General features: G+C 46.7%; 1 protein-coding gene across 3 annotated transcripts; it reads right to left on the bottom strand.

Annotated features, from left to right (window-relative positions):
• Positions 1-256: 256 nt before the first annotated feature.
• Positions 257-22730, bottom strand: ktn1 (kinectin 1). Of its 3 annotated transcripts, XM_080512912.1 has the most exons (36): positions 22474-22729; positions 15699-16384; positions 15242-15397; positions 15028-15141; positions 14640-14770; positions 14448-14552; positions 13697-13837; positions 13389-13495; positions 13054-13198; positions 12077-12173; positions 11813-11997; positions 11651-11719; positions 11528-11565; positions 11335-11425; positions 11132-11200; positions 11014-11051; positions 10834-10924; positions 10658-10726; positions 10535-10572; positions 10078-10168; positions 9855-9967; positions 9659-9755; positions 9441-9481; positions 9055-9145; positions 8300-8386; positions 6780-6869; positions 6610-6696; positions 4571-4660; positions 4396-4488; positions 4234-4302; positions 4072-4155; positions 3262-3345; positions 1935-2018; positions 1750-1845; positions 842-952; positions 257-764 (listed from the first exon to the last, which is right to left on the bottom strand). In XM_080512912.1, exons 2-36 carry the CDS (start codon positions 16381-16383, stop codon positions 735-737), a joined length of 3807 nt encoding a protein of 1268 aa, XP_080369038.1. In that variant the 5' UTR covers position 16384; positions 22474-22729; the 3' UTR covers positions 257-734. The 3 variants fall into 3 exon arrangements, with proteins under 3 accessions (XP_080369038.1, XP_080369039.1, XP_080369040.1); XM_080512913.1 differs by lacking the exon at positions 3262-3345 and having other exon boundaries at positions 22474-22730; XM_080512914.1 differs by lacking the exon at positions 8300-8386 and having other exon boundaries at positions 22474-22728.
• Between the last annotated feature and the right edge of the window lie 1564 nt (positions 22731-24294).

Below are 24294 nucleotides of genomic sequence, written 5' to 3'. Positions count from 1 at the left end.
AGCTGCAGTACAGACTGAACGACGACGTCTCCACGCGTCTCTGTAGTTCCAGTCACGTAGTGACCTGGTCTGATCTCCCCTCGCCCCAACCCGGTACTGAGCCACAGATCTATGAACGAACTGGCAATGGAGGCAAACAGATCAACATAGAGTGTGTGTGTGTGTGTGTGTGTGTGTGTTTCAGCAGGCGCTAACTGGTACATTTAAACAATACGCATCTTTAAGTTAGGAAGGAAAAAAAAAAAAAAGGACTGGAAAAACCCAAAGTTTGTTTATTCGAGGTGGAAATTTGCATCACTGCCCTCTGGAGACGAACAACAACAAAACTACGGCGGTACTGAACAGGAGCTCACTGAAGAACAGAGGAATGGTTTCCACACGTGGATACAAATGATGCCGGATGAAAAATAATCAAGTGGCGACGCTGCTGAAGAAAAGGAATGTGCGGTGGGAGAGGAGTAGTGAGTGTGTGTGTGTGTGTGTGTGTGTGTGTGTGTGTGTAATTAACAGTAACGTCTGCCTGTGAGTCGGGAGTGTTTTTACGGGTGTCTACAGTACAGGAGAGGTGACGGAGGTCAGAGGTCAGGAGGGGAGAGGTGGCTGAGTGTGACGTTATGGTGTGATGTGGTAGTGATCGGACCGAAGCTCAAGTGTGTGTGTGTGTGTGTGTGTGTGTGTGTGTGTTTCCGCAGTGCAGTCGGCGTGGCTGCGTGGGGGGTCGCCCCTCCTCTCCGCTACACCTCGGGCAGGTCTTTGTCAGCTTCCTGTTGAGAAGCACAAAGGTTCAGACTCTGTTTCACAGTGATGGAGAGTTTTCTTGGTGGTGGGGGGGGCGCCTTACCCCCTCCTGTCCTTTAGCCAGTTGCCGGCTGACGGCTTGTAGCAGCTGCTGCAGCTCCCTGACCGTCTGGTTCAGTCCTGCAGTCATTTTCTCCTTTCGGTCGATGTCCTCCTGTCGGGGACACAAAGACTGATTCAGACCTCAAAACAAACAAACTATTCACTTGAGCTCAAACCCTGCTGTGTCACTTACTGGAAATGACTGCTTCTTTAAATCAAAATACCAACAAGCTACTGCGATATCTAATTTGTGGTTCACTTTGTCTCTTCTGGGATGGTTTTAAAAGAGGCAGCGTCAAAACGACGGGTTGTTCAACGTGGAAACGCAAAACCTTCAGCGTCTACTTGTAATGGAGCCTGAGTGTTTTTGAAAAGTTGCCTTTTTTCACCCCTGTTGACACTTTTCGAAAAGTTCCTCCTTGGGAGCTATTCTCAAAAACGTTCCTGTTGAGTGACTCCGACCACCGTTGGAAGACCGTGAAGACGCTGTCGTGTAAACGGGGCCAAAAGTAACCTCACGAAAAAAAAAAAAAAAACTAAAGAAATGATGAGTTAGCGAGATTCTCTCAGGTGTGTGTGTGTAGAGGGGCTCAGAACTCACCAATTAGAGGCCGAGTTGGGCGGGTCATGGATTCATCGTGATGCATCATGGGGCATTTGGAAGAGGGCGTACGCAATGCTGTTTCTTTTTTACACCAGTATCTTTCATTCTCTAGGCTGGCTGATGTACTTCTTTTCTTTTTGCATGTTTAACCATTAATTCACAGAAATCTAAATGACATTTTGAAATATTTAAGGAGGAGCAAGTGTTGAGTTTATCGTATCTGAGTGGCTGATGAGGCGTAGAAAAACCAGAAATGGAACATCATGTGAAATGATTCAAAAAAGAAAAGTGTCCCAGAATCTTACAGTCTGTGAGGACAGCGTGCTGTTCTCGATCAGGTCGTCCGCATTGTCTGTAACTTTGGAAAGCTCCCCTTGGATCAGATCCAGAGACTGCTGAGCCTGCAGGAAGGAACATCAAACTTGTTAATCACGTGGACTGCAGCTAGAGCGTCGTCGCCGGAGTCACAGAACATCGTTCTCCTCCTTACCTTGTACAGGTCCCCGGCTACCGTTTGTCTCTCGTTCTCCTCGGCTTCCAGCTTCGACAGCGTTTCGGTGAGCTGCGTCTTCAGCTGCGGCGGAGAGAGACATTCAAGAACGCGCACTTACAAGCTCATCGCCGCTTCTCAAGCCACGAACTCTCTTTAGGACCGGACGAGATTGTGCTATCGGAATCTCCCATCTCGTTCTCAGTTCAAAAGAGATTTCGTGTGTGTGGGCATGTTGCTACCGGTACCGGGCGAGGAGGTGAGGTCTCGTGTGTTTTTAATGTTGTCTGTGGTTTGTGCTGCTCTGGAACAGGACTTTACAAGTCTGGAAGGATATCGCTGCTGCAATCGCCACGAGGCCAACAGTGTGGAGAAACGACTTGTGCATGCATGCAGGCGTCTGCAAGCGAGAACGGGCTGGAGCGCATGTGCACAGACATACGTGTAACAAAGTGCATGTTTCATAAGTTTGCATGGACGAGGACGCGCCGATGTCTGTTTTTAACCGCCGGCTGTGTTTTAACAAGCAGTTGGCCGTATGTATCTTTGAGCTTTTCAAAAATACACTTGGGGGTAAAAAAAATAAGCCAACATAGAGGGTCACCTGAGTTGGAGCTGAATTGAGAGACATTTACCACAACATACAACACATGCACAAATTCTGTTAAGCTACAAATCTGTGTGTGCGTCAAGCCTCGCTCCACTACGCACACGCACGTCATTCCGCAGGCTCGAGAAATCACTTCTTTCCAAGACAACAGGGCCGATGCAGGGTTTTTGCACAGATTGCAGCAAAGTGCTGCAGCAGAAGGTTTAACAACCCCGAGTGCCTTTTATGGCGACGACTGTTTAGAGACGGCTGCACTCAACTGGAAGAGAGCAAGTAGCTCGTGATCGAAACGATCCAGCACTTTGACTCAAAGACTATGAGACAAAAACGGTTTTGTTTGAGGGCTGAAAAGTGAGTCGCGTTACAGATTTCTGCAGAGAGCGAGAGAAGAGCAGTGAGCCGTTTGTTAGACGTGTGAAGAAAAACAGCAGAGTGATATAAGAGGAGTGCGAAGGTAAAGAGGAGGCAGCGTTAGTACTGCGAGCGTGACGGTGAGTCATCATTCGGTCTGGAACGCTCGGGAGTCTGCGGATCCAGATTCACGGCGACTCCCACGATTTCAGAGGTTACAAATGATGACCCACACGGTTGCGCGGGGGAAGGGAGAATCCCCCCCCCTCCCCGTGGCAGGCACAGCAGAGCCGGCGCCGCCGCCAACAGTGAGGAAAGGGAAGGCTTTGAGAAGGAGCGCTAAGCTAGAGGGAGAGCACCGCTTACCAAAGTCAGCTCCTCATTCTGTCTGATAGCCTCTGTATATGAGCCATCAAGCCTGGTCTGCAATTCAGTCAACAGATCTTTCAGCTGAAATTAAGTTCGACATGTTTAATGAGGGTGTGTGTGTGTCGGGGGGGGGTCGGTCCAGGACAGCGCACACAGTGTATGCCAGAGGGTGTCAAACAAAAGTCGGGTGGGCCAAAGTTGAGAAACTACATTTCTTCAGAGGCGCAACACAACACTGAAACCTGAACTTGGATATCAACCGTGCTGCCGTGAAAACGAGCGACCTCGTCACTGTCAAATTAGCCTGAAAGCCATGCTGTCGGGGGGGGGGGGGGAGCCTGTAAAAACACCCATAATGCAACAGCTATTTCTAGTTTTTTGGACATTTCACTGCACTTTACACCCGAATGTTTCATTAAAAATGGCATTATGTTGGGATTGTAGTCATTTACCGGAGTAATTGTTTGCTTTTGTGAAAATATAGACATTTTCATCACAGACAAAAAAAACAAAACTTAAATGGCCTTTAAAGTTTAAATTTAAAGCTGATTACGGCACTATTTTGCCAGTCCGGCCCAGCGAAGATAAAATTGGACTGTGTGGAGCCTCAGAACTATAATGTGTTTGACACCCCTGGTTTATGCAGTGGAGCACGCTGATCAGGACATCGCATATACAAAGGTGTGTCGTGCCGAGTTATATAAAGTGGGTGGGTGTGTCCAATCACAGTTTGGTTTTCACTTGAAAACCTTTTGTCCTTTTTAAACGGCGCCTGAGGCTCACGGGCCGCGCCGCCGTCCTGCTCACCTCTCGGACTTCCGTCACATACGTGGCGCTCTCGCGCTCCGCCCGCTCCAGCTCAGCCTCCAAGTGCTGCTTTTCTCTTCTCAGCTGTCCAACACAAAAGAGACAACAGGTTGGACAGGATAACACGCAAGGGTATGGAGGGGCGTGTTGTAGTGAACTGACATTTTCCAGCTCGGCGCCCTCGGTTATTCTCTCGATCTCCTGCTCCAGACTTGTGACTTTCTGGCTCATCTGAAGTATGAGAAAGAACAAGTCAGTGAAATACTACTACTACTAATAAAACAGTTTTCCAGGAGGGATTTCCGGTTACACCTGAACAACTACCTCTTTCAGTTCCCCCTGCGAGAGCTCGAGCTTCACCCTCCAGCGGGACTCCTCCTGCTCCACGCTGCTCTGGAGGCGCTGCAGGATTCCCTCCTGTCGACCCAACAGGAACAAGCGGCGCGTTAGCTCACAGGAACCAACGTTAGCCGCGACCAGAACGCTGCGCTGGACTCACCGTCTCTGCCAACACCTTCTTGTACGTCTCACAGTCTTTCTGTAAAATCCTTTGGGCTTCTTCAGCTTCTTTCAACTTCTCGGCCAGTCCCTGCATGAAGGGCAGTTTGGATTGTGACCGGCAGATTTAAAACTCGTTTCCCTCCAGAGATCGTCAAAATTCTTTCCAATAAGCTACAAAGTCCTTTACAACGACAAAGAAGTACGACGAATATAACATGACGGAGTTGCAGTGTGTAGAAAGATTTAAAATCTTAAAAGCTAGAAAAACATTATTGATGTAATTTTAAGCGTTCTTCAGTTTCAATCTTGGACAAATTAATAATAACTTTCTGAAGCACCAAAGGCAACAGAAATAATGAATCGTCCAGTGAGTGATGGATGATTTTATGGGTTAGTCTTGTCCTCGTATCCCGAAAATCTATGACAAAACATACACAATGTTTTGGATTTTGAATAAATTTACTTTGGGAAGGCTTCAGCACACCCAGCACACATTGTACACACACACACACCCACACACACTGTATTTCATTCATCAAGAGCGAAGCCATTTGTTCTATTGACCGAGTGCTCTTTCACTGCGTTTGTGAATGCTGACGCGATAGATGGATGATGCAGTGGATGATATCTGGCACAATAATAAATTAAGTTATTTGATGAATGGATCCTAAAATAACTAGAAAAGTTGAGAACAAAAAAAGTTGAAATGCGTATAGTCGACAGAAAAATGGAAATAATGATTGACTTAGTGAACTTGTGCCGTCGCATTATAATAAAACCAGGGCAACCCTTTAAAGCTGCAATTTGAGGGGATGAGAAAATGCAGTGTGCAGATCGTGAAGGAAGCCAACATGTTCTTTAAACGTAATAATGGATAACAGGCTCTTGAGTGAGTGGTTGGTGGTGGTCGGAGGGGTTGATGGTGCAGACTGGCTGTGGCTACATACGGAGTTTACCACCATCCACTATGCAGGGAATGAATGATGGAATGTTTACATGCGAGTCTTTGAGTGTCCTGGAAAGTGCTTTATAAAACCCAGGCATTATTGTTATTTCATTATTCTTCAAACTCTGAGGTTTTGAGATTGTTATAAAGTTATACTGAAATTTTTGAATCCTGTTTTGAGAACGTGCCACAGTCCCACACTGGCTACGTCTGATCCAACAGACACACAAACAAGTCTTACTGGACTTTCAATGTGCAGGAGACAGTTACAGTTTTATTAGAATCCACTTTGCTCTATTGTCTGTGTCTCTATAAAAGCCACTTATGTCATCAGAGTGAATCTAGAGCAGGGGTGCCCACACGTTTTCAGCCTGCGAGCTACTTATAAAATGACCAAGTCAAAGTGATCTACCCACTACAAAAATGCAAAACATATATTTATTTTCAAATATATTGAGGATATATTGAGGAGCATCTTTCCCCACTCATTTTTGGGGGGGCTTCAAATTTGCGCTAACCCGCTGACTAGCTTGTTAGCGTTGCCACACTTAGCGTCGTTGTTTGCGCATGTGCGGTGACCTAAAGGTCAGAAAAGTTCAGCCGTCATCTGATGCTGCGTTAAATTGTGCTCGTAATTCGGAAAGGTAAATTAGTTTCATTACACCAGCGTCTATTTTTTTTTCTAATGTCATGCGATCTACTATTACTACCTTTGCGATCGACTGGTAGATCGCGATCGACGTATTGAGCGCCCCTGATCTAGAGTGATGGAGTTTCATATAGACGTCAACCAAGAACATGAATTATGACTTCACCATGCGTCGAGTTTTGATTGAATGAAACAAAGAAAAGCAAGATGTAAATCTCTTTTTTTTTTTTATATATATGAGCCTTGCTGGCTACAGCAGACCTGAGTCATAAGGCCCAGGGTCCACACGTGGTCCTTTAGCTCTGCTTGACATTCCATTTGATTTGAGAATCAAATGAAATGTACCGTTATTATTGGTTGTTAATATTATCTGCTTCTTTTGGGTTTTTTTTTTTAAATCGACAAGGAGTACAGCGCTGTAGAAAGTTTGTGAGGGTTTTACCTCGGCGTCCCCTGATGCAGGGCTGGATGGTGCGGCTGAAGATTCCTCTGCGGCTCTCTCGAATCTTTGTAGCCACTCCTGATGGTTCTGATGAAAGCAAGGGAAAACGGGCGTCAGAGAAACGACACGTTATGAAGGAGCGCGAGATGTAAACTCAAGTGTAATCCCACCTGTTCAGAGGGCAGAGGCACGTGGGGAAGCAGTCTGTGTAAAACATCTCGACATTCGGCCTGAGAGCCTGCCAGGGCCGCCTGGTTCTCCTACGAACGGGACGCGTCAAAAAGAGAACAGGAGCGATTGAGAACCGGCAGCGACGTGATCAGACGCTTTGCCGAGAAGAGTCAGCGGCCGTCCACACCGTTCGCCGTCACATCCTGGCAGCGATCGGTTCATTCACGAGGCGGCGACGATCAAAAGCAAAGACTCATAGTGTCATCTTAGATTCTAACTTCGGGCCATCAGGATTAACCCTAACCCTCGTGTCATTTACTGGAAGAAAACCTCAGCAGCAAGTGTCAGTGAGCTTGGATTCAGAGCATCTTTCATGCTTTCATCTAACCACAAACACATCAATCTGCTGATTCAGCTGGAGAGCGTAGCAAGAAAGAGGAAGCCATCAGTCGTCCCACAATAGAGCAGCATTTTGGACTGTCACTCCGCGGCCTGAGGGGCTGAACTGACGCCCAACACTTAGCCAGCTGGCAGTCGAAACCGGCGCTCACATGGCCTCGCTGTCAGAAGGTAGCTCTGAGACAACCAAACCAACACGCACTTGACAGTCCACGGCAGCTGCCAAGGAAACTCCCTGCTCGGCTCCGATAAAGGTGCTTTCTACTGTACTCCGATGACAGAGGAGCAGCTGCCGTGCCGACGGTTCGGCATGTCCCGCCTCGCCAAATGCAGAGAGAGCGGAGACGGCACAGATAGACACACACTGATACACACTGTAACCTAATAAGAGGACGCATCCGTGAGCCACCCTGCTGCGACTGCCCAACATGCACATAGAGAGACACTCGCTTGTCCCGACGGGGGAACAGAGTCGGTTCAGCTGAGCAGAGCATTGAGAAACACAAAAGCACTTTTTACCCTTCAGATTCACAACAGCCTTGATCACTTCAAAATTCAACAGATTTTCTTTGATTGGTGATATTGAAAAGTATGAAAGCGTAATGAAGGGGAGGGGGGGTAACATGCGCCATGCCACACGACAGAAAGACAGGAAACTGCAAAAATGATTGCCATGAGTCTTAATCTAATGACATCTAGCGAGTTTCTAAGTCACTGCACACCCATTTCCAAGCGTGAGCCGGAGGTTTGGTGGTTGTGGGAAATCTTTCGTGCCTCGGAGCCACGGGGAAGAAGAAATACATAAATGAACGCGGAAGGACCCAGTAATTGGTAAATTAATCAAATAAGTCTGATGCTCGAGGGGAGTGGGACGAGCTCGGGAGCTCAGCACACCGCCAATTGAAAAAGGCCAAACACAGAGGCGGAGCGAAAGTGCGGTAAATGAGTATGCAGCGCAGTTATGAATGAAGATGAAAAAAAAAACAAAAAACAAAATCTCGCAGGGTCAATTATGGCAAAAAAAAAAAAAAAAAAAGAGCTTTTTGGAGGATGCATCAGATTGGAACTATAGTGAAGCAGACTGAGGTGAAGGGGGGGGGGGGGGGGGGGGGGGTCGAACCTTGACGGCTTTGCTGAGTTTTCCTTGAAGCATGGCCTCGGTGGCTGACAGAGCTTCCATTGCACTCCAGTTTTTCTCCCGGAGCTCCTGTTTTGGTCAGTTCCAGAGAGATACTACGTTCAGTGCAGCCTCGGGGGGAAAATGCATTCAGTTGACGGCAAAATTGGAACCAAAAAAAAAAAAAAAACGAGCTAAATTCCTGCTTTCCACCCCTGCTCCAAATGCTGAGAATACGTATAAAAAAAAAAAAAAGACAGCCTGGAGTGTCCCCGTCTTACAACATGCAAGATCTACAGTTAATTAAGTATTTTCAGTCCAAACAATAGAAAAACAACTAATATAATATAGCTATGTCCAAAAAAAACCAAAAAAACAAACAAAAAAAGAAAAACAGCATTTCTAATGCTCTGAATCCCCCACAAGCACAAACAAGCTTGCTAGAACAGTCACGGCTCGTTGCTTGAAGCTCTCTTTTACAATCCTAATCAAAACAGATGTGTTCTGTCCTGTTGAAGAGAAAAGCCGGCACTAAAACACTAAAAGATTGCTTTCTGGGGTTTTAAAACAAAAAAGAAAAGAAAAGAAAAGTGAACCTAAGGCAGCAGACGAGTGGACACGGTGTATGGGTGTACGCAGCGTGCTGCTCGGCGAAGGGGGTGTTCGGAGGCCACACACACACACATACACAGGAGGAGGACGTGATTTCTCATTGCTCTGGACAGGAGGTGCCGGAGTCTCTGCTGGATCAAACCTACATTGTTCTTCTTCCTGTGAAGCTCCATGGCGTCCCTCAGCTCGGCCAGCTCACTCTGCAGGCCGGACAGCTGGGCGTCCTTCTCCGTCAACCTGTGCGACAACAACATGGAAGCGTTCAGCGCGCTGGAAGGTCGATCGATCAAAGTGCCAATTTGAAAAACGCAGCAAACGAACGTGACGTTATGAAGGAATATTGTGAAACTCCGCCTCACTTCTTCTGATAGACTCTTCACTATCTGACACAGACCGTTTAGCCACAGTAATTATAAACAAATCTTTACATTTGACCAAATATTCGTCATCTGAAGCCCAAAAACGAACCTGTGCCTTAAGGAAGAGCTAATCGTTGTTCACCGATTGGGGGAAATAGTTTGACATTACTCACGCTGTAAGAAGCTCTGGGCTTGGCACTCCTATGTGGGACTGCTGTGTAAGCAGGAGGGGGGAAAAAATTAAAGATAATTACAATCAGTGTTGAAAGAGAAGTAAATATCTCAACTCCAATCACAACAAAAACTCTGACCTCACATCTGATCTCCTGCTTTTACTGAATCGTCTTTTTTTTATTATAGCAGCACACAGCAGGAAGTCTTGCTCACTCACCTGTTGTTGCTGCTGCTCCACCTTCTCACTCAGCTCCTTGGTTATCGCCTCGAGCTCAGCCTGCATCGCCTGGATCTGCTGGTCCTTTGCCGTCAGTCTGTGAGACATACGGTACATGTACATTATCAGCCTGGATTGAGAGGGCGTGTTAAGAAAACTGCTGGGCGATATGTGTGTGTGTGGGGGTCCCTCTTACTGAGTCTGGAGCTCTTGGACTTGAGGACCAGAGCTGGTGGCCTCTTCTGTCGTCTCCTTCTGTCTCAGCTGCTCCGTTTCCGCCTGCAGGGAAGCCAAGTGCTGCTCCAGAGCCTGTGACATGAATTTAAAAAAACAAAAAAACAAAACTGATTTAAACAAGAGTACAAACGCATACCGGGTCAAATCTGACAATCTTTTATCTCTATGGGAAAAATCTGCACCTTGACCATCTCATCTTTGGCAGAGCCGCTGTCCTGTGACACCCGCAGACTGTCCTCCACCGAATTCAGCTGCACATCCTTCTCTTGGATCCTTGAAAGTTGAGGGGAAATGGTGGTCGATTACACATCTACGATGTACTAAACAACAAAAGGGCATTCGAACAATAGACGGCAGTGTGTGGAGCCAAATGGGGACGTTGAAAGAATGACTATGAGGGGTGTGTCTCGGGAGTGTCGAGGAGTGCCAGGAGGAATTAGCTCTGGTGTGCTTACAGCCAAGCGAGTAGTAGCCTTGGTTTCAGAACATGTAATTACAGCTTGCATCAGTCACTATATATTTGAGCTCTCGCTTAAAGCCGGCAGAACCGACTGTGTACAGTTGCAGATTTCAGTCCGTTTCAGACCGAAATGTGCTTTTTAATACCGTAAATTACACCAATACACAAACTGATCTCACCTTCTTTGTAGTTCTTCCACTATTAATTCTGACGACGCCTTTAAGGAGAGAGATTGAGACATTTACGCAAAAGGGATAAAAACCTGTTATCAAATCCTTCGACTGCTGACGGTCGGCTCTCACCTGTTCTGCTGTTCTTCTCTTCAAGTTCTCCAGCGCCTGTTTCAAAGCCTCGTTCTCTTCTCTCACAGTCTGCATCAGTTAAAAGACGTTTCCCAATTGGAGATCAGGCAGAAATTCTCATGCAGAGAGTCACTTAAAGGATGCCGATGAGAGGGGGGGGTTCAGCAAACATTCACCTTGAGCGCTTCTTCTTTATTCGCCACCTCAATCAGCCCTTTCTCCAACAGGTCCTCCACAGTTTTCATGTTCTCCTCTTTCTCTCGGACACTGGGTGGGAAAAACCACGCGATAAGATCATTCGGTCACTTGCTTGTGAACGGTTTGACGGGACAAACGTTTTCCTTTCTAATACCCACCTCTTCTGAAACTGATCGAAAGCCATCTGGGAGGCAGCCTGCACACACAGAGAGGAGGCGTCAAGGAGGAAAAACGCACACAGACACATGGGAGGGAGAGTCAAGGTAAACCGCTGACCTGATCAGAAATATGTGCCTGCAGATTCTGCATCTCTGCCTTCAGGGACATGTTCTCATTGTGCAAGGCCTGCAGACGAGAAGAAAAGAAGATTCCTCTTCACACAGCGGCACATTCCTGCAGACTAATGGGCCGACGCAGTGCTGGTCTAAAGAGCCGGGCATGATGACGACGACGATGATGAAGCAGTCCTCAGGCTATACCTGCATGTTAGTTTCCCTGCCGGCGCCACTGCTCCGCTCGGCATTCAGGGAATCCTCCAGACTCTTCCTCTGCAGCTCCTTATCAGCCAGACTGTGGAGCAGAGAAAAGAGGTGCAAAATGAGCTGCGGTTGGGGGGGGGTTTGTCTTCTGTTCAACGCCGTCGGAAAGTCAGAGGAGGGTGTCTTTTCTTACAGCTTTTGGAGCTCTTCAATGTGGGAGACGTGTGTGACCTAAATGAGAAACAGAACCCTCATTAGCCTACATACGCACGGCGAGGTCCACCTGCACCGGTGCGCCGAGTCTCAACCCATTTACCTGCGAGGAGATCTGAGCCTGCAGGCCCTCGTTCTGGACCTGGAGACCTTTGTTTTCGTTCACAAGGTCCTAGAGCAAAGCCAAGAGATAATCCATCAGGATTATTTGTTTAAACCACATAAATGTGTGTGTGTGTGTGAGAGAGATGTTACGCGGCATCACCTGCACCCGGGCCTGCATGGAGTCGTCTGGCATGCTGTGCTTGGACATCTCCATGAGGTCCATCACTCTCTGCTCCAGCCGCTCTTTGGACACCATGGCCTCGGTCAGGCTGCCGTGCAGAGTCTGGATCTCCTTGTTCTTGTTGTTCATCTCGGTCTCCGCCGCCAGCAGCTGGCCGTGCAGCTCTGCAATCACACACATCCAGTTACCGGAACGCGCCGCGAAGAGGATGTCCGCCTTCTCGTGAGGGTCCGTTTCGCCAACCTTGCTTGGCGCCTTGAAGATTCTCTCGCTCTGCGTTGACTGTGTGGAGGTAATTCTGCAGGTCTTCCCAGCGCCTCTTGGCGTCCTGGAGCTGAGCCTGTGGACGGACAGACGGAATGTCGCAATGAGTGCGTGAATGTTTGTCAAAGAGAAAAAAAAAAATCCAGAGGCTGGAAAGATCTGGATCAATGATTAGAAAGAATTAAAACTAATGTCAGAAATGACTTGCGCTGAAAGCTGATAAATAGACAGGCATAGTACATATATAAAACTCTTTGGTCAGTCTGAATCATTTGTCTCTGTAAAGTTTTGTCCCTTTAGTAGCGTTTAATTTCCCCCTCCAGTTTTTCTCATGAACTCCCTGCCGTGGGCAATGCATGGAGGCCTCGCCTGACTAAACAGCGCCATTATGAAAGAAATGAAAGATCGGTCATTCTGACCACAATTTCCTTTTCTTTTAAAAAGGACCTCCACATTTCGGTTACATCTTACTTTGCTCGTGTCTCGTTTGTGGTAGTCAATTTCTGTTCGCTCCCGTTGGTTTTGTGTCAAGTGTCCTTGTTTATGGAAGTAACTTTGAAAAATCTTTTTGACTGCAACAGTTGCTTTTGCTCAGAGGTTCATATGAAACAACTTCAATTTCCAACCCATGATCGTGGCAAAGGACAGGAAAGGCTGCTCCGAGTGTCGAGCAGGAAAAGAGCTGTTTATGCACAGTACAAAAGGCTCAAACATTCCTGCTTCCAAAGCCAACAAAAGTCCCCCAGCTCAGGTTCTTGTTTCCCACAACCCTCAGCAGGACTTCCACTACCACCTCCTCCCACTTCCCCGCTGATGTTGCCACACCCGCTCAACTGCATTTGAAGCTGCGCAGGTTTCACACTCCACTCTGTTCTTTTTTTTTTTTCTTTTCTGTCTGTCTGGTGTTGGGGGGGGGGGGGACTAAACAAACATGCAGTGCATCTGGATTAGCGTACCTCCAGCTGGGACACGTTCTGCTTGAAGCTAACCTCCAGCGACTTCCTCTGGTGCTCCTCCTGCTGCAGCTTGCCGCTGTTGTCTGCCAGCTCTTTCATCAGACCGGCGTACTCCGAACGCAGCTTGTTGAGCTCGGCTGAATTCCTGCAGGGAACACTCGTACTTTACCCAAAAAAATAAATAAAAAACGCTCGACGGGGGAATTACTATGGGATATTGTTGGAGAGAAACAATTTGCTTGGCTCGGATTATGTAATGGGAGGATAATGTAAAGCTAAATAGATAATGGAGCTCCCGTTATGAACTGGGATGTATCCGGACGTATAGCACTGACTTGTTCTCCATCTGGTTGGTGGCTGAACTGACTGCGTCCCTCAGGATGCCGTTCTCCTGCTGCAGGCGGTTGATCTGGCTCTCCAGCTGCTCCCTCACCTGCTGAAACTACACACAAAAAAACAAAACAATCCATTTCAGGCTTCAGCTTCCCTCTCGGTGTAGCCTCCGGCAAAACCTCCATTTCATCACATATTTCAAATAGCTGCACGTTCTCCCCCACAGCAGCAGCTTCCATTATAGATTTATTGGATTAGCCGACAACGTCAAGAGTCACACCGACTGTTCGGACAAGACGGATGCTTTTACTTTTATCTGCATGGTCTGAAGCTCCTGGTAGCTGCCCTGCGCCTTGACCTGCATGCCCCCCAGTTCCTTCTCCATGGCCGAGCGCTGCTCTCTCATCATGGCCTCCACTCGGCCCGTTTTCTGCTTCTCAACCTGGAGCTCCTACAAACACAGAGGGAAGAAAATGGCACGTGAAGCTTTCGCTACCGGGATGGGGATGTGTTCCCACACGCCGAGTTCAGTCTGGTTAAAACGAAGCCTGGCTTGATCGCTCGCATTGACAAGCTGGTCTGCAGTGACAAGGCAGAATAGCATGTGAATGAAATGTAAGTGTGTAACGCATACATTTCTGCTGTTACTGACACTTTAATATATTTTAATTGCATGAAGATTTTTTTTTTTTCCTAAGCTCTTTATAAAAACCAAATAAACCCCCAAATAATCAGACAACCTCACATGAACTGTGTTTGTTGGAAGAGTCCTTCCCGATAGGACAATGCAATGTGATTAATATAAAAGGGTTTGAGCTCAGAATACCGCTGTAGAAATGAGGATATTTGCATGCGTGTGTGAAATATGTGAGCAGGTGTTTATGTCTTAAAAAATATTTTTTTCCTAATAATGTTTTCTCAATTATTTGTCTGAACAATGTGGACTTTTCTACAACCTTTTTGACCGGAGGACTGCGCCGCAAGTGTGAACGGCTGCGGCACAAGTTGATGCTGAATCACTACTTTTCAATTCAACTAAGCGAGAAGGTGTGCCTGTAGACCTGGCTGAGCTGTTTGACTTTGTCTTTGGAGATGCAGGCCTCCTCCTGCAGAGTCGTGAGAAGCTTCTCCCGCTCCTGGGCCGCCGGGTCGGGTCGAGCTGCGGACTGAGACACGAGACATTCGTAAGGCGCTCTGAAGGTGGGGGGTGTCAAGCGACAGGTGTGAGCCTTCAAGTTGTATTGAAGTCTCACTTTGTGCCAGGCGTCCAGGGCGTGAGGGCTCTTCTCCCGGAGGAGGGCGATCACACTGACCGCCTCGGCCTCCGACAGAGCCAGACTGGACAGGCCGGCCAGCAGCTCCTTCAGCTTCACCTCCGTGTTCTCTGTTCAACCGCAGGCAGGAAGAGGGAACCGGTCGATCAATGAAACTTGGCGCAAACAGGTTAATGCGATCCGGAGTGATTCACATGTGATTGACGACGTGATGACAAGCAGCAAACAAAACAAGTGAGGATGACTCAAAATGTTTACATAGAATATTGCAATTTGCAAATGTATGTCTGGAGTAAATATAGATAGGAAAAGCCATTTATTACTCTAAGAAAAAAATCACTTGCTTGCTTGTTGCCGTCTCTCTCACCTCGGTCAGTTTCATTCTTCTGTTTCTTGGACCCCTTGGACGACGCGTCATCGTTGTGAGCTGCTTGGTGGTTTGTAGAAGCTGCTGAATCGGCCAAAATGTGCGCTTCATCAACTGGACGGATGACGGAAAAAAAAAAAAAACGGATTATCAGAAGGGCAGGCTGGTGTGTCGAACTTTTCAAAAAAACATTTTTAGCGTTCGTCGTCATTACCAGGCTCGGTCTTCTGCTTCTTGGAGTTCTTCTTTTTGCCGCCGGTGGTAACTGGAGGTGTACCGTCCACAACTTTGCTTTCAGCCACGACGGGAGCGTCCTTCTTCACTGCTGCCGGCGCCTGTTCAGCTTTAACCTCCGACTGCTGGTCGTCCACTAGAAAACGAGAAGGGGAGAAGTGTGTCACTCTCGGGCAGAGGAGGGAATAAAAGAGAAGGTTTGTAGACGCATACTGTGATGTTACTTAAAATGTACTTAAGAGAAGATCGGTGAATTATGGAAGTGTGGTATATATCCAATGTCTATTTAGATGCACCTGTCGTCAAGTAAAAGCACAAGTATTTCCCCCAGACATTCTCGTGGACCGACGACCAAGTTCAAGATAAGTTATTACTGAAGTGATCCCATTGTAGTGAAAAATGAAAGAAAGAGAGTTGACTTTTTTCTAATAACTAACCAGATTCTGCTTTTTGTTTCTTCTTGTCCTTCTTCTTTCCAGAGGTCTGTGGAGGTGTCTGAGCCTGGACCTGGACCTGGACCTCCAGCTGTGAGCTGAACTGTTTGCTGGCAGTCTGCGGTATCTCTGCCTTGCGGCTGACTGGTTTGGAGCCGTTCATTTCGGGTTCTTCGGTGAAGGAAGCGGCGGCAGCGTTTGCCGCAGCAGCAGCGGCAGCGGCGGCGGCGGCGGCTGCAGCTTTGGCGGCTTTCTTCTCCTTCTTCTTTCGCTCCCTCAGACCAGTCGGAGCTTCTGGTGTCACCGACACAGGCGCATAGGAAGCGAGTGTTGGTGGATCGGGATCTGGGACCACCGCCGGTGCCGGTTCGTCTTCCGCCTCCACAGAGGAGCCGTTCGCACCGTCGGCCAACTCGAAATCCCGCAGCTCTTCTTCCGACTCGCCCCCGCCTCCACCGCCGCCGCCTCCACTACTGGCGCTCTCCTTCTTCTTGCTCTTCTTCTTTTCATTCTTCTTTCGGGGGTCTGGCTTGGACGGCGGAAGCTTGAGGTCGCGCTTCTGCCTCGCCAGCACCTCGTCGTAGGAGGTTTCCTTCATGAAGAGCCAGAAGAAGAGGAACATGAGGGCGATGACCAGGGAAGGGGCCAGGATGAGCAGGTACTGAGAGTCATAGATATCCACCGCCATTCTGAAGAAGAGCAGAAAACAGAAAAGCAGCGATTAGTTCAGCGATCGAGAAATACATCGGACAGCACCGATAAAAATGCCCTTGGTCCGGTTAACATCCTCTTAAAACCGGTTTCATGTCCGAATTTTTCCTTTATCACTCTCAGGGCTCGACATTAAGGCTGGTCTGAAACGTCACTTTATTAATTCATGGAGATATTCTTTTGCAACATGACCTGCCACAGCGGAGGAGCGAGCTGTCCGTTCATTGTTTTGATGCCGTGGTCAGCGCCGCTCTCCTCGGCAAGCTGGCGTTTTAAAACAGTTGACGTCTGGCGGCAGAACCACCACCTCGCTGTACAACGGGTTTGCAAAACATCGACAGCGACATGTTGTCGTGAAAAGTTGGATGGCACACTGCTACATTAGCCTCCTCGCTGGCTGCGGAATGGATTTCCTGACTCGCTACTCTCATTGAGACCCGCCTCCATTCAGGAAATCCACTCCACATTTTGCATCCAACAAGCAGAGCAGCGACAGGGAAAAACGCTTTGTGGAGTCATTTCAGCAGAGTAAAGCACAGACGAGGCTCATGGAAATCTCCGCAGGCTGGATCTGAAATTTGCTATCCGGGAATTACGTTGGGATCGGAACCCGATCCCGATACCGGATCGGATTGGCCCCATCCCTATTTGCAGATATAACAGCTGCTTGCTCAGATCATCGGCATCTGTTTCTACTTAATGTGTTCCTCATAAAGTCGACCACAACATACTGCTGGACAGATTTCTGGCACTGCATTAAAATGGTTTAAATTGTACTTGCAAGACAAGCACTGCTGAAAAGGTACTTGTGAAAATCACCCGTGGGGTTCCTCAAGGCTCCATCCTTGGACCGCTTTGAATTCACATCCCCATGCTCTCTCTGATTCAGACCATGGAAAATTACAACATCTATCATAATCAGGCAAATGACACACTCTTTATATCAGTGTCAGTGAATGACCACAGTCCTGTCTACCTGCTGAGTAAGCACATAAATGAAATTAACAAGTGGATGTGTCTGAACTGTTTACAATTTAACAAAAAAAAAAAAAAATGGAGGTAATTGTTTTTGGCCCTAAAGAAGAAATAGATATATTTACTTTATTGATCCCCAAAGGGAAACTAAAATGTCAAAACCGCCTGGTAAAGAGCCCATATATAAATAGAATACGATAAAAGCATATTAAAAATGTGCTTATAACCATACGAGAGGTTAAAGTTCAGTGCTCAGGACATCAAATCAAGCAGAAATCTGTGTTTGTATTTTTCCAAGTGTTAAAATACGACTAGAAATCAACCACTGATTGATTCATAATTACGGATCAGACCTGAAATTCAACAACCACATTACAACAATAAGAAAATCGACTTACTACTACCTGAAAATTAAAGGGTTTTGGAGCAGACAAGATTCAGAGAAACTTGTTTATGCATTTATTTACAGGAGGTTGGACTACTGCAACGGTGTGTTTACAGGTCTCGGTACAAACAGCTGCAGCTCCTCCAGAGTCCAGAGACATTGCAGCGGGGCTCCAATCCCTGCACTGGCTGCTGGAGTGTCAAAGGACTGACTTCTGGTCTATAAAGTTCGGAATGGTCTCACGCCTAAATACATCTCAACGATACTGGCAGAATAGAAAACATCCAGACCTCCGATGTCCTCGGGAAGAGGACCCTTACTCAGTGTGTGTGTGTGTGTGTGTAAGGGGGCGGAGAGGTATCAGTGCATCAATGGTGCTTAAAGGGTGTGAGTGATATGATCCAATTAGACAACACCACTCCTAATGCGCCGCTTCACACCTTCGCCTCGTCCACAGGTTCGGAGACGGCGTTTTAAACATGTGCGACACGAGCGCCGCTGAAATATGCAGGCGGGAGCGAAAAGCAGCTGCTCGCTTCGATCACGATGGCTTAAAGAGGACAAAATAGGTCAGGGACACGAGGGAGGTTGAGGAGGCGACCTCTCGCCGTCTCGTTTGGTCGCTTCCCCTCCTTCGCCCCCCCCCCCCCCCCCCCCACCCCAACGTGAGGGACGACGCGCCGGCATTCTGCACTCGTATCGGCATGGATTTGCGGGAGGCAAAAATACACCTCCGTGAGAGAGTGGCTGGGGGCTCCGGTTTGAACCCTGCCTGTATAAAGCCACGGGACGAGGAGCTTCTCTGTCCACTCCACAGTTTACACAGTCGAGAGGAGCCGAGGTTTCCTCGCTCCAGTGTCTGACAAACACATTCTTGAGAGCGACGTGTCGACGTGACTCCTCACAGCCAGGCGGCGAGGACTTGAGGTCCAACCGAAAGAAACCCGACGGCAGTTTTCCTTCGTCACGGCGGTTTTTCGGTGCAGTCAGCTCACTCGACGCGTTTGATGATCTTTGCAGAAAAGGTGCGACTGAGGCAGAGCTGCAATTACTCAAGTGTTAATATCAAAGCCCACGAATGTGACAAGTCAGGGGAGTCAGACTCACGTCAGTTCAGGGGTACACGTGCAGGCTGAGCTCCACTGGACAGGACCAGTGGAAACACACAACAACAGTACGCCAACTTAATTTAAATTATACTGTTAAATCAGACCAAAATGACAATGTCAACATCGCAGAGTGGCCCCGGCAGTAGGTGACCTGCGGCGCTGCTCGATCCCATCTGATGTCTAAGAACCGTGGCAGCAACACAGTGTGGGAGTCGGCGTCGTAGAGCAGACCTCTCCAGTAATTTGGATTAAGCAGATTACCCATGATAATACATTTAAGAATAACTTTCCACTGCTGGGCTTCCTGAGGACTGACGGGCTTAATCCCGCCTCTCGCTGGATCTTCCACGACACGCAGAAAACATGGCAGGATTATCACACTGTTTATTGTGTGATTTGTCAGATTCCAGGTTGTGTTATTGTGCTTGTTCCTTTGTGAAAACATTTGTCTTTCCTCCGAGTACAAACTGAAAGCTCCTTCTTATGTAACATTTGTGAAACATTTTCTTTTCTCGTTTTATTATGCAAGACTTTTTTTTTCTTTTTTTTTGAAGGGCTTCGGCTCAAATACATCTGATTGTCTCATTCTAATAGTCCACAGAGTGTGTTTGCTTACATTCAAATCAATCATTTTAAATTCTTTAGGGAGTCATTTCTGTGTATTGTTACAGCTGGGCCACGACACAAGTATGAATTCTTTAGTTTCAATCCCCGTTCGACTCAAATGAGGACACTCGGTGTCGTTCATTCAGGAAACCTGCGTAGAAACACTAAACGTACACGTCAGTGTTGAATTTGATCTTCCAGTTTCACAACGCCACCTTGTCGAGCCACAATGCAAAGTGAAGCGGGGACAGCGAGACACTCCTAGTACAGCATGTTCAGCAAACGGCGAACCTTCAGTGGCGACCCAATCAGGAAATGTTTTAAAGTTTCATTGTAAGACTCCAGGAAACTCCCATGTCAGACCTGATTAAGCTGTAACGCAACGCTCCGAGCGACATTACAACCTGGCATGTAAAGTATGGGTGGAGTAATTGGTGGAGAGTGTTTGAGGCTCTGCTCGCTTTCATTCTTTGGGTTCCAGACCTCGGGGTGGAAGCTGCCCCAAGCCTTGTCGCAGCATCAGAATGAGCCCGGAGGACAAAGGCCTCTCGGGCCGTTGGCTCCCCGGAATCTCGCCACTTGGCTGGCCAGGCCACTCCAGTTGGCAGGAGCAGATCCTGGTGGCCAGAAGGTCCAGAGAGATTCACAGGCAGTGGAAGTGTCTCTAAGCTGCCCATGGGTCAGTTGAAAGCTCATTTATGAATCTGAGAAAATAAAGAGCTGCGCTGGATGACAAGCACAGCTTCTGTAGCTGGAGTTGTCAAAATCAACTCACAACTAAAGAAAAGAAAATCTGTGGGTCTGCAGAATTAATATTGGCAGAACTTTTGAGGAAAAGAAATCTATTAATTCTATGTTATAATTTAGGAAGTCGTATTAATTAATGATGAATTACATAATAAGACTTGAGTGAAATAAACAAGTGTAAAAGTAAAAGGGCTTTATTACCAATTGATGAGTAAAAGACTTTTATTAAAGGTCCCATCGTATACAGTATTTCTTATTATAACACAGGTTCCAGAGTGGGGACATTTTAAAACACTGGCTTGGATTTGAGGTGTGGACATGGAAAGATGCATTTCTGTGGAAAAAGATGGGGAGAAACAAAATAGTTTTGGCTCGTGTGAACAGGGCCTAAAAGTCCACTGACTCCAAGCATGTTCCCGGGATAAGAGCTTTCCGGTGTTTCAGATTAGGTGGTTTCTCTGGTTTAACTGGTGACGCTTTAGCATCCCTTGCTGCTGCTAATAACAGACGTTAAGACCCGACAGAAATGGGTAGCTGTTTGACACCATGTGCAATGAAGTTTCTCAAGTGTTGTACCGTTTGTCAGTCTAATATATGCCGTTACTCGCGGCAACGATGGACGCTAAAGGAAGTCGGTCACCATTCAACAGGGAAACCAGTTACACAAAAACACGGGTACTATGCCCTGCTTACAGATAATGTATTGCTATGGCTCACATAAACACTGATGTTCAACCAGTGTCCGACCCAAAAGTAGAGTTAAAGATATTGTGCGTCTGAATAAGTTACCTCGTTTGATCGTGTGTGTTGCTAGAGTTAATACCAAGTAACTAATGCTAGCTGCTAACTGTAAGAGTAATTGTTATAGTTTGTCATATTATACTGGATCTATTCAGTATGTCAGTCAGACAGCGCTCCACTACCAGTGGTTATTTCCCTGCATGACATCATCAAGGGAATCAATTGTAGCACACATTTGCTGTAAAGTGGAGCAAGCAAGTGAGGGAGATGACAGAGTTTCTTCACTTCCGCAGGCTCATACACAGGCATATGCGAACCCATATCACTGTTAGAAAACCCACTATGAAGTCAAATTTGCATAATATGAAACATTTAAAGGGTGGAGGGGCGTGTCCTCCCACGCTGTGCACACCCTTGGTTTTACATTATTTATTAAGTCTACTTGACCTCTAGATAGTAACGATGCGATGATAGCAAACTCATAACACAACCTTATCAGCACGCCAGTAATAAAACCAACAGGAAGCATCAAAGTACACAGCAGGCACATATTAACAACTCGAAAAACCATTACTAAGAAACCAAGTATGTAGGATTGAAACACTGTCGATGAGAGCTTATCTACAAGATAAACCAGAGACAAATCTCAAACAATGCCATAATAGTGAACAAGAATAATAATAAAAAAAGAACTTCACAAAGTACTTTAAAAGTTCGTCAAGCTGCACAGATCACCGTGACGTTGGACTACAAAGTTGATTGTTGATAGAAAATGTGGAGTTTCCAGCAAACGTGACAGAAATAAATCTCACACACACAATGGTCCAAGCCCCCACCATTTAAAAGGAGGGCAGTTCACAGGTTTGAGTACGAAATGTCCCAGCAAGCTGGGTCTGGAGCAAAGACACGTCATGGCAGCTCCTCTTACATCAGGACAGATGCTGTCCATGAATACAGACCGAATCAGAGAGCAGGAGATCAGTGTGGGACACCCTATATACAGACATGCAAACTAATAGTCGAAAGAGCGAAAGGAGAGGCACACGTGTGGACAAGTGGAACTTCCCGTGAAGGATCGGCGATCGGAACCACGGGAAGTTGGAAGAGGACTTTAAAATACAATGCAGGAGGAAAGAGGCTAAGTTGGTGAGCAGCTATGAATGAGCGAGCTAACGCAACTAGCCCACGTTAGCCGGCCAATCCAATTACAGAGGGAAGTGTTGGACATTAAAACCAGATAACGTGAGAAACACACTTGTTTCTCCTCCACAGCCTCCGTGGAGGCGTGGACATCCGCCCCTCGCAGGGCCTCGTCCGGCTGCCGTCCCAGAACCCCTCCTACCCTCCTCTCCCCGTGTAATCTCTGACCGGCTCTGCCGCTCCGAGCCCCGGTTTAAAGTCCAGGGCCGTTCCCAGGCCTGCGTGCGGAGCTAAGCTCCGCTAAGACCGGGAACAGTTCTTCGCACGCGCCGCTAATAAACACAATATCTCCGAGGCGAGGTACCTGTAGCTTCAGTTAGCCGATCCTTTCTCTTGTGGTGAAATGGCGTTGTTGTGCGGTGACTCCGGAAGACTCCTGACGTGCCGGGGCCGCTCCTGCCTGCCTGCCTGCCTGCCTGGCTGGGTCTCTGCTGCGCGGCTTTCCGCTGCGCCGTCCGTCACAGACTGTCGGCCGCTTCTGGTCCGCGGGGGCGGGTCACAGCGAGGCAGTAAAGGAACGCTCGTTTTGGGAATCGTGGCACGCCGACACACACACAAGTCATGGCACGGAACGCAAGGAGACAGGACCCCGCCCTTTCGACACGCCATTGGTTCATATATCCGAAAACAGGCAGTCAAGCCTTCTCAGAGACGTTGTTTTTTCCCACCTTCATATTTGTTTGTAATTTTAACCCTAAAAGTAAAATAAAGCCCACAGTAAGTTTATCCTTATATCACTCGTTGACTTTTAAGTTTCAGTTTCATTTCATACTCATGGGACAATGACGACTTGCAACTTTACGCTTGGATTGACACACGTGTGAACCAATCAGAATCGACGAAACGCACGGACTGACCAATCAGCGTAGAGCTGTTAAAGAAATGTGCTAATTTAATGTAATTTAATGTAATTTAATGTAATTTAATTTATCTCACCCAAAAAAGTCTTGAGATTACTGAGAACTTCAACAAGAAAAGGAATTGAAAAGTAAATTTTCTTCTACAATACTGCCAAGTTTTTTTTGCTTTTTGTCTTTTACATTATTTGTAGCACTTTTATAAATACTTGCAAATTTGACAAAAACATACATAGAATGTAAATATATCTTTGATGTGTGATCCATCTTCATGGATAATTAAACATATCTTTACTCAGAAAATGATTAAAAATGCAGTACCTTTGCAGTGGGATTCACTGGTCGGCTCTCACCGTGTTTTTGGTAGACTGATTAATAGGTTAGATATTTATAAGATCATCAGCATAAAGGAATATTTTGTGCTCAAAACCAAGTCTTTGTATTTCCGTTATATCAGCCTCACATCACAATGCTAGTGTTTCTACAGAAAGTAGAAGAGGTGATGGAGAGATTGCCATTCGTTCAGACTCGCATCACCCCTATCCAAGAGATGAATTCCAAAATGGAATTATTTGAGCGTATAACCTTTTTTTTTTTTTTCAAATGCGTTTGCATTTAGAAATATATTTTCAAACTTTGGCTCAATGTTTATTTTATTCTCCATGAAATCAAAAATAATATTCTGAAAGAAGTTGTGGCATTTCTGAACCAAGAAGGCTTGAGATGTGTTAAAAACAGAAGAGAGCAGTTCCTACGTTTTAATAACTGTAAATATTCTAGGCAAACTTTGATTTTATTAATACTTTGACCACCAAGAACTATATTTATTTACATTTTAATGTAATGTTTTTCTAGTGTATACAGGGTGTCAAACTCATTTTAGTTCTATGCCCTCACCAGCCACTTTACAAAGTACAAACTGCTTGTACCAAGAACTGCTTTAATTCTTGGTGTTATAGATTCATCAGGGTGCAGGACATTCTTTAGATTTATAGTTCATTTTGACATGATGGCACCACAGTCTTTGCAGAGTTGTGTATTGAACATCCATGCTGTGAATGTGACATTCCACTATATCCCAAAAGAGCTGTTGGACTGACATCTGTAATTGTGGAGGTCATTGGAGTCCATGGAACCCAAGAACATGACAAGATTTGATCTTTTCCCTTGGGTTTGTCCCAGAAAACTGCTGCTCGGTGGATAGAGTCTCTGTTTCAAACTATTTTCTGTAAACCCTAAAAATGGTTATGTGTGAGGATCTCAGTCGA

The sequence above is a fragment of the Blennius ocellaris genome (assembly GCF_963422515.1).
Source record: "Blennius ocellaris genome assembly, chromosome: 17".
NCBI classification, from domain to species: domain Eukaryota; kingdom Metazoa; phylum Chordata; class Actinopteri; order Blenniiformes; family Blenniidae; genus Blennius; species Blennius ocellaris.
This window is presented reverse-complemented; position numbering and strand designations above follow the sequence as displayed.

Excerpts from the sequence above, each read along its gene's own strand:
- ktn1 (XM_080512912.1), bottom strand. The coding sequence starts at position 16,383 with ATGGCGGTGGATATCTATGACTCTCAGTACCTGCTCATCCTGGCCCCT. Across the intron at positions 4,303-4,395 it reads CGCAGGGGGAACTGAAAGAG|ATGAGCCAGAAAGTCACAAG; the intron begins GTAGTTGTTCAG and ends CTCATACTTCAG. Across the intron at positions 3,346-4,071 it reads ATGTGACGGAAGTCCGAGAG|CTGAAAGATCTGTTGACTGA; the intron begins GTGAGCAGGACG and ends ACTTAATTTCAG.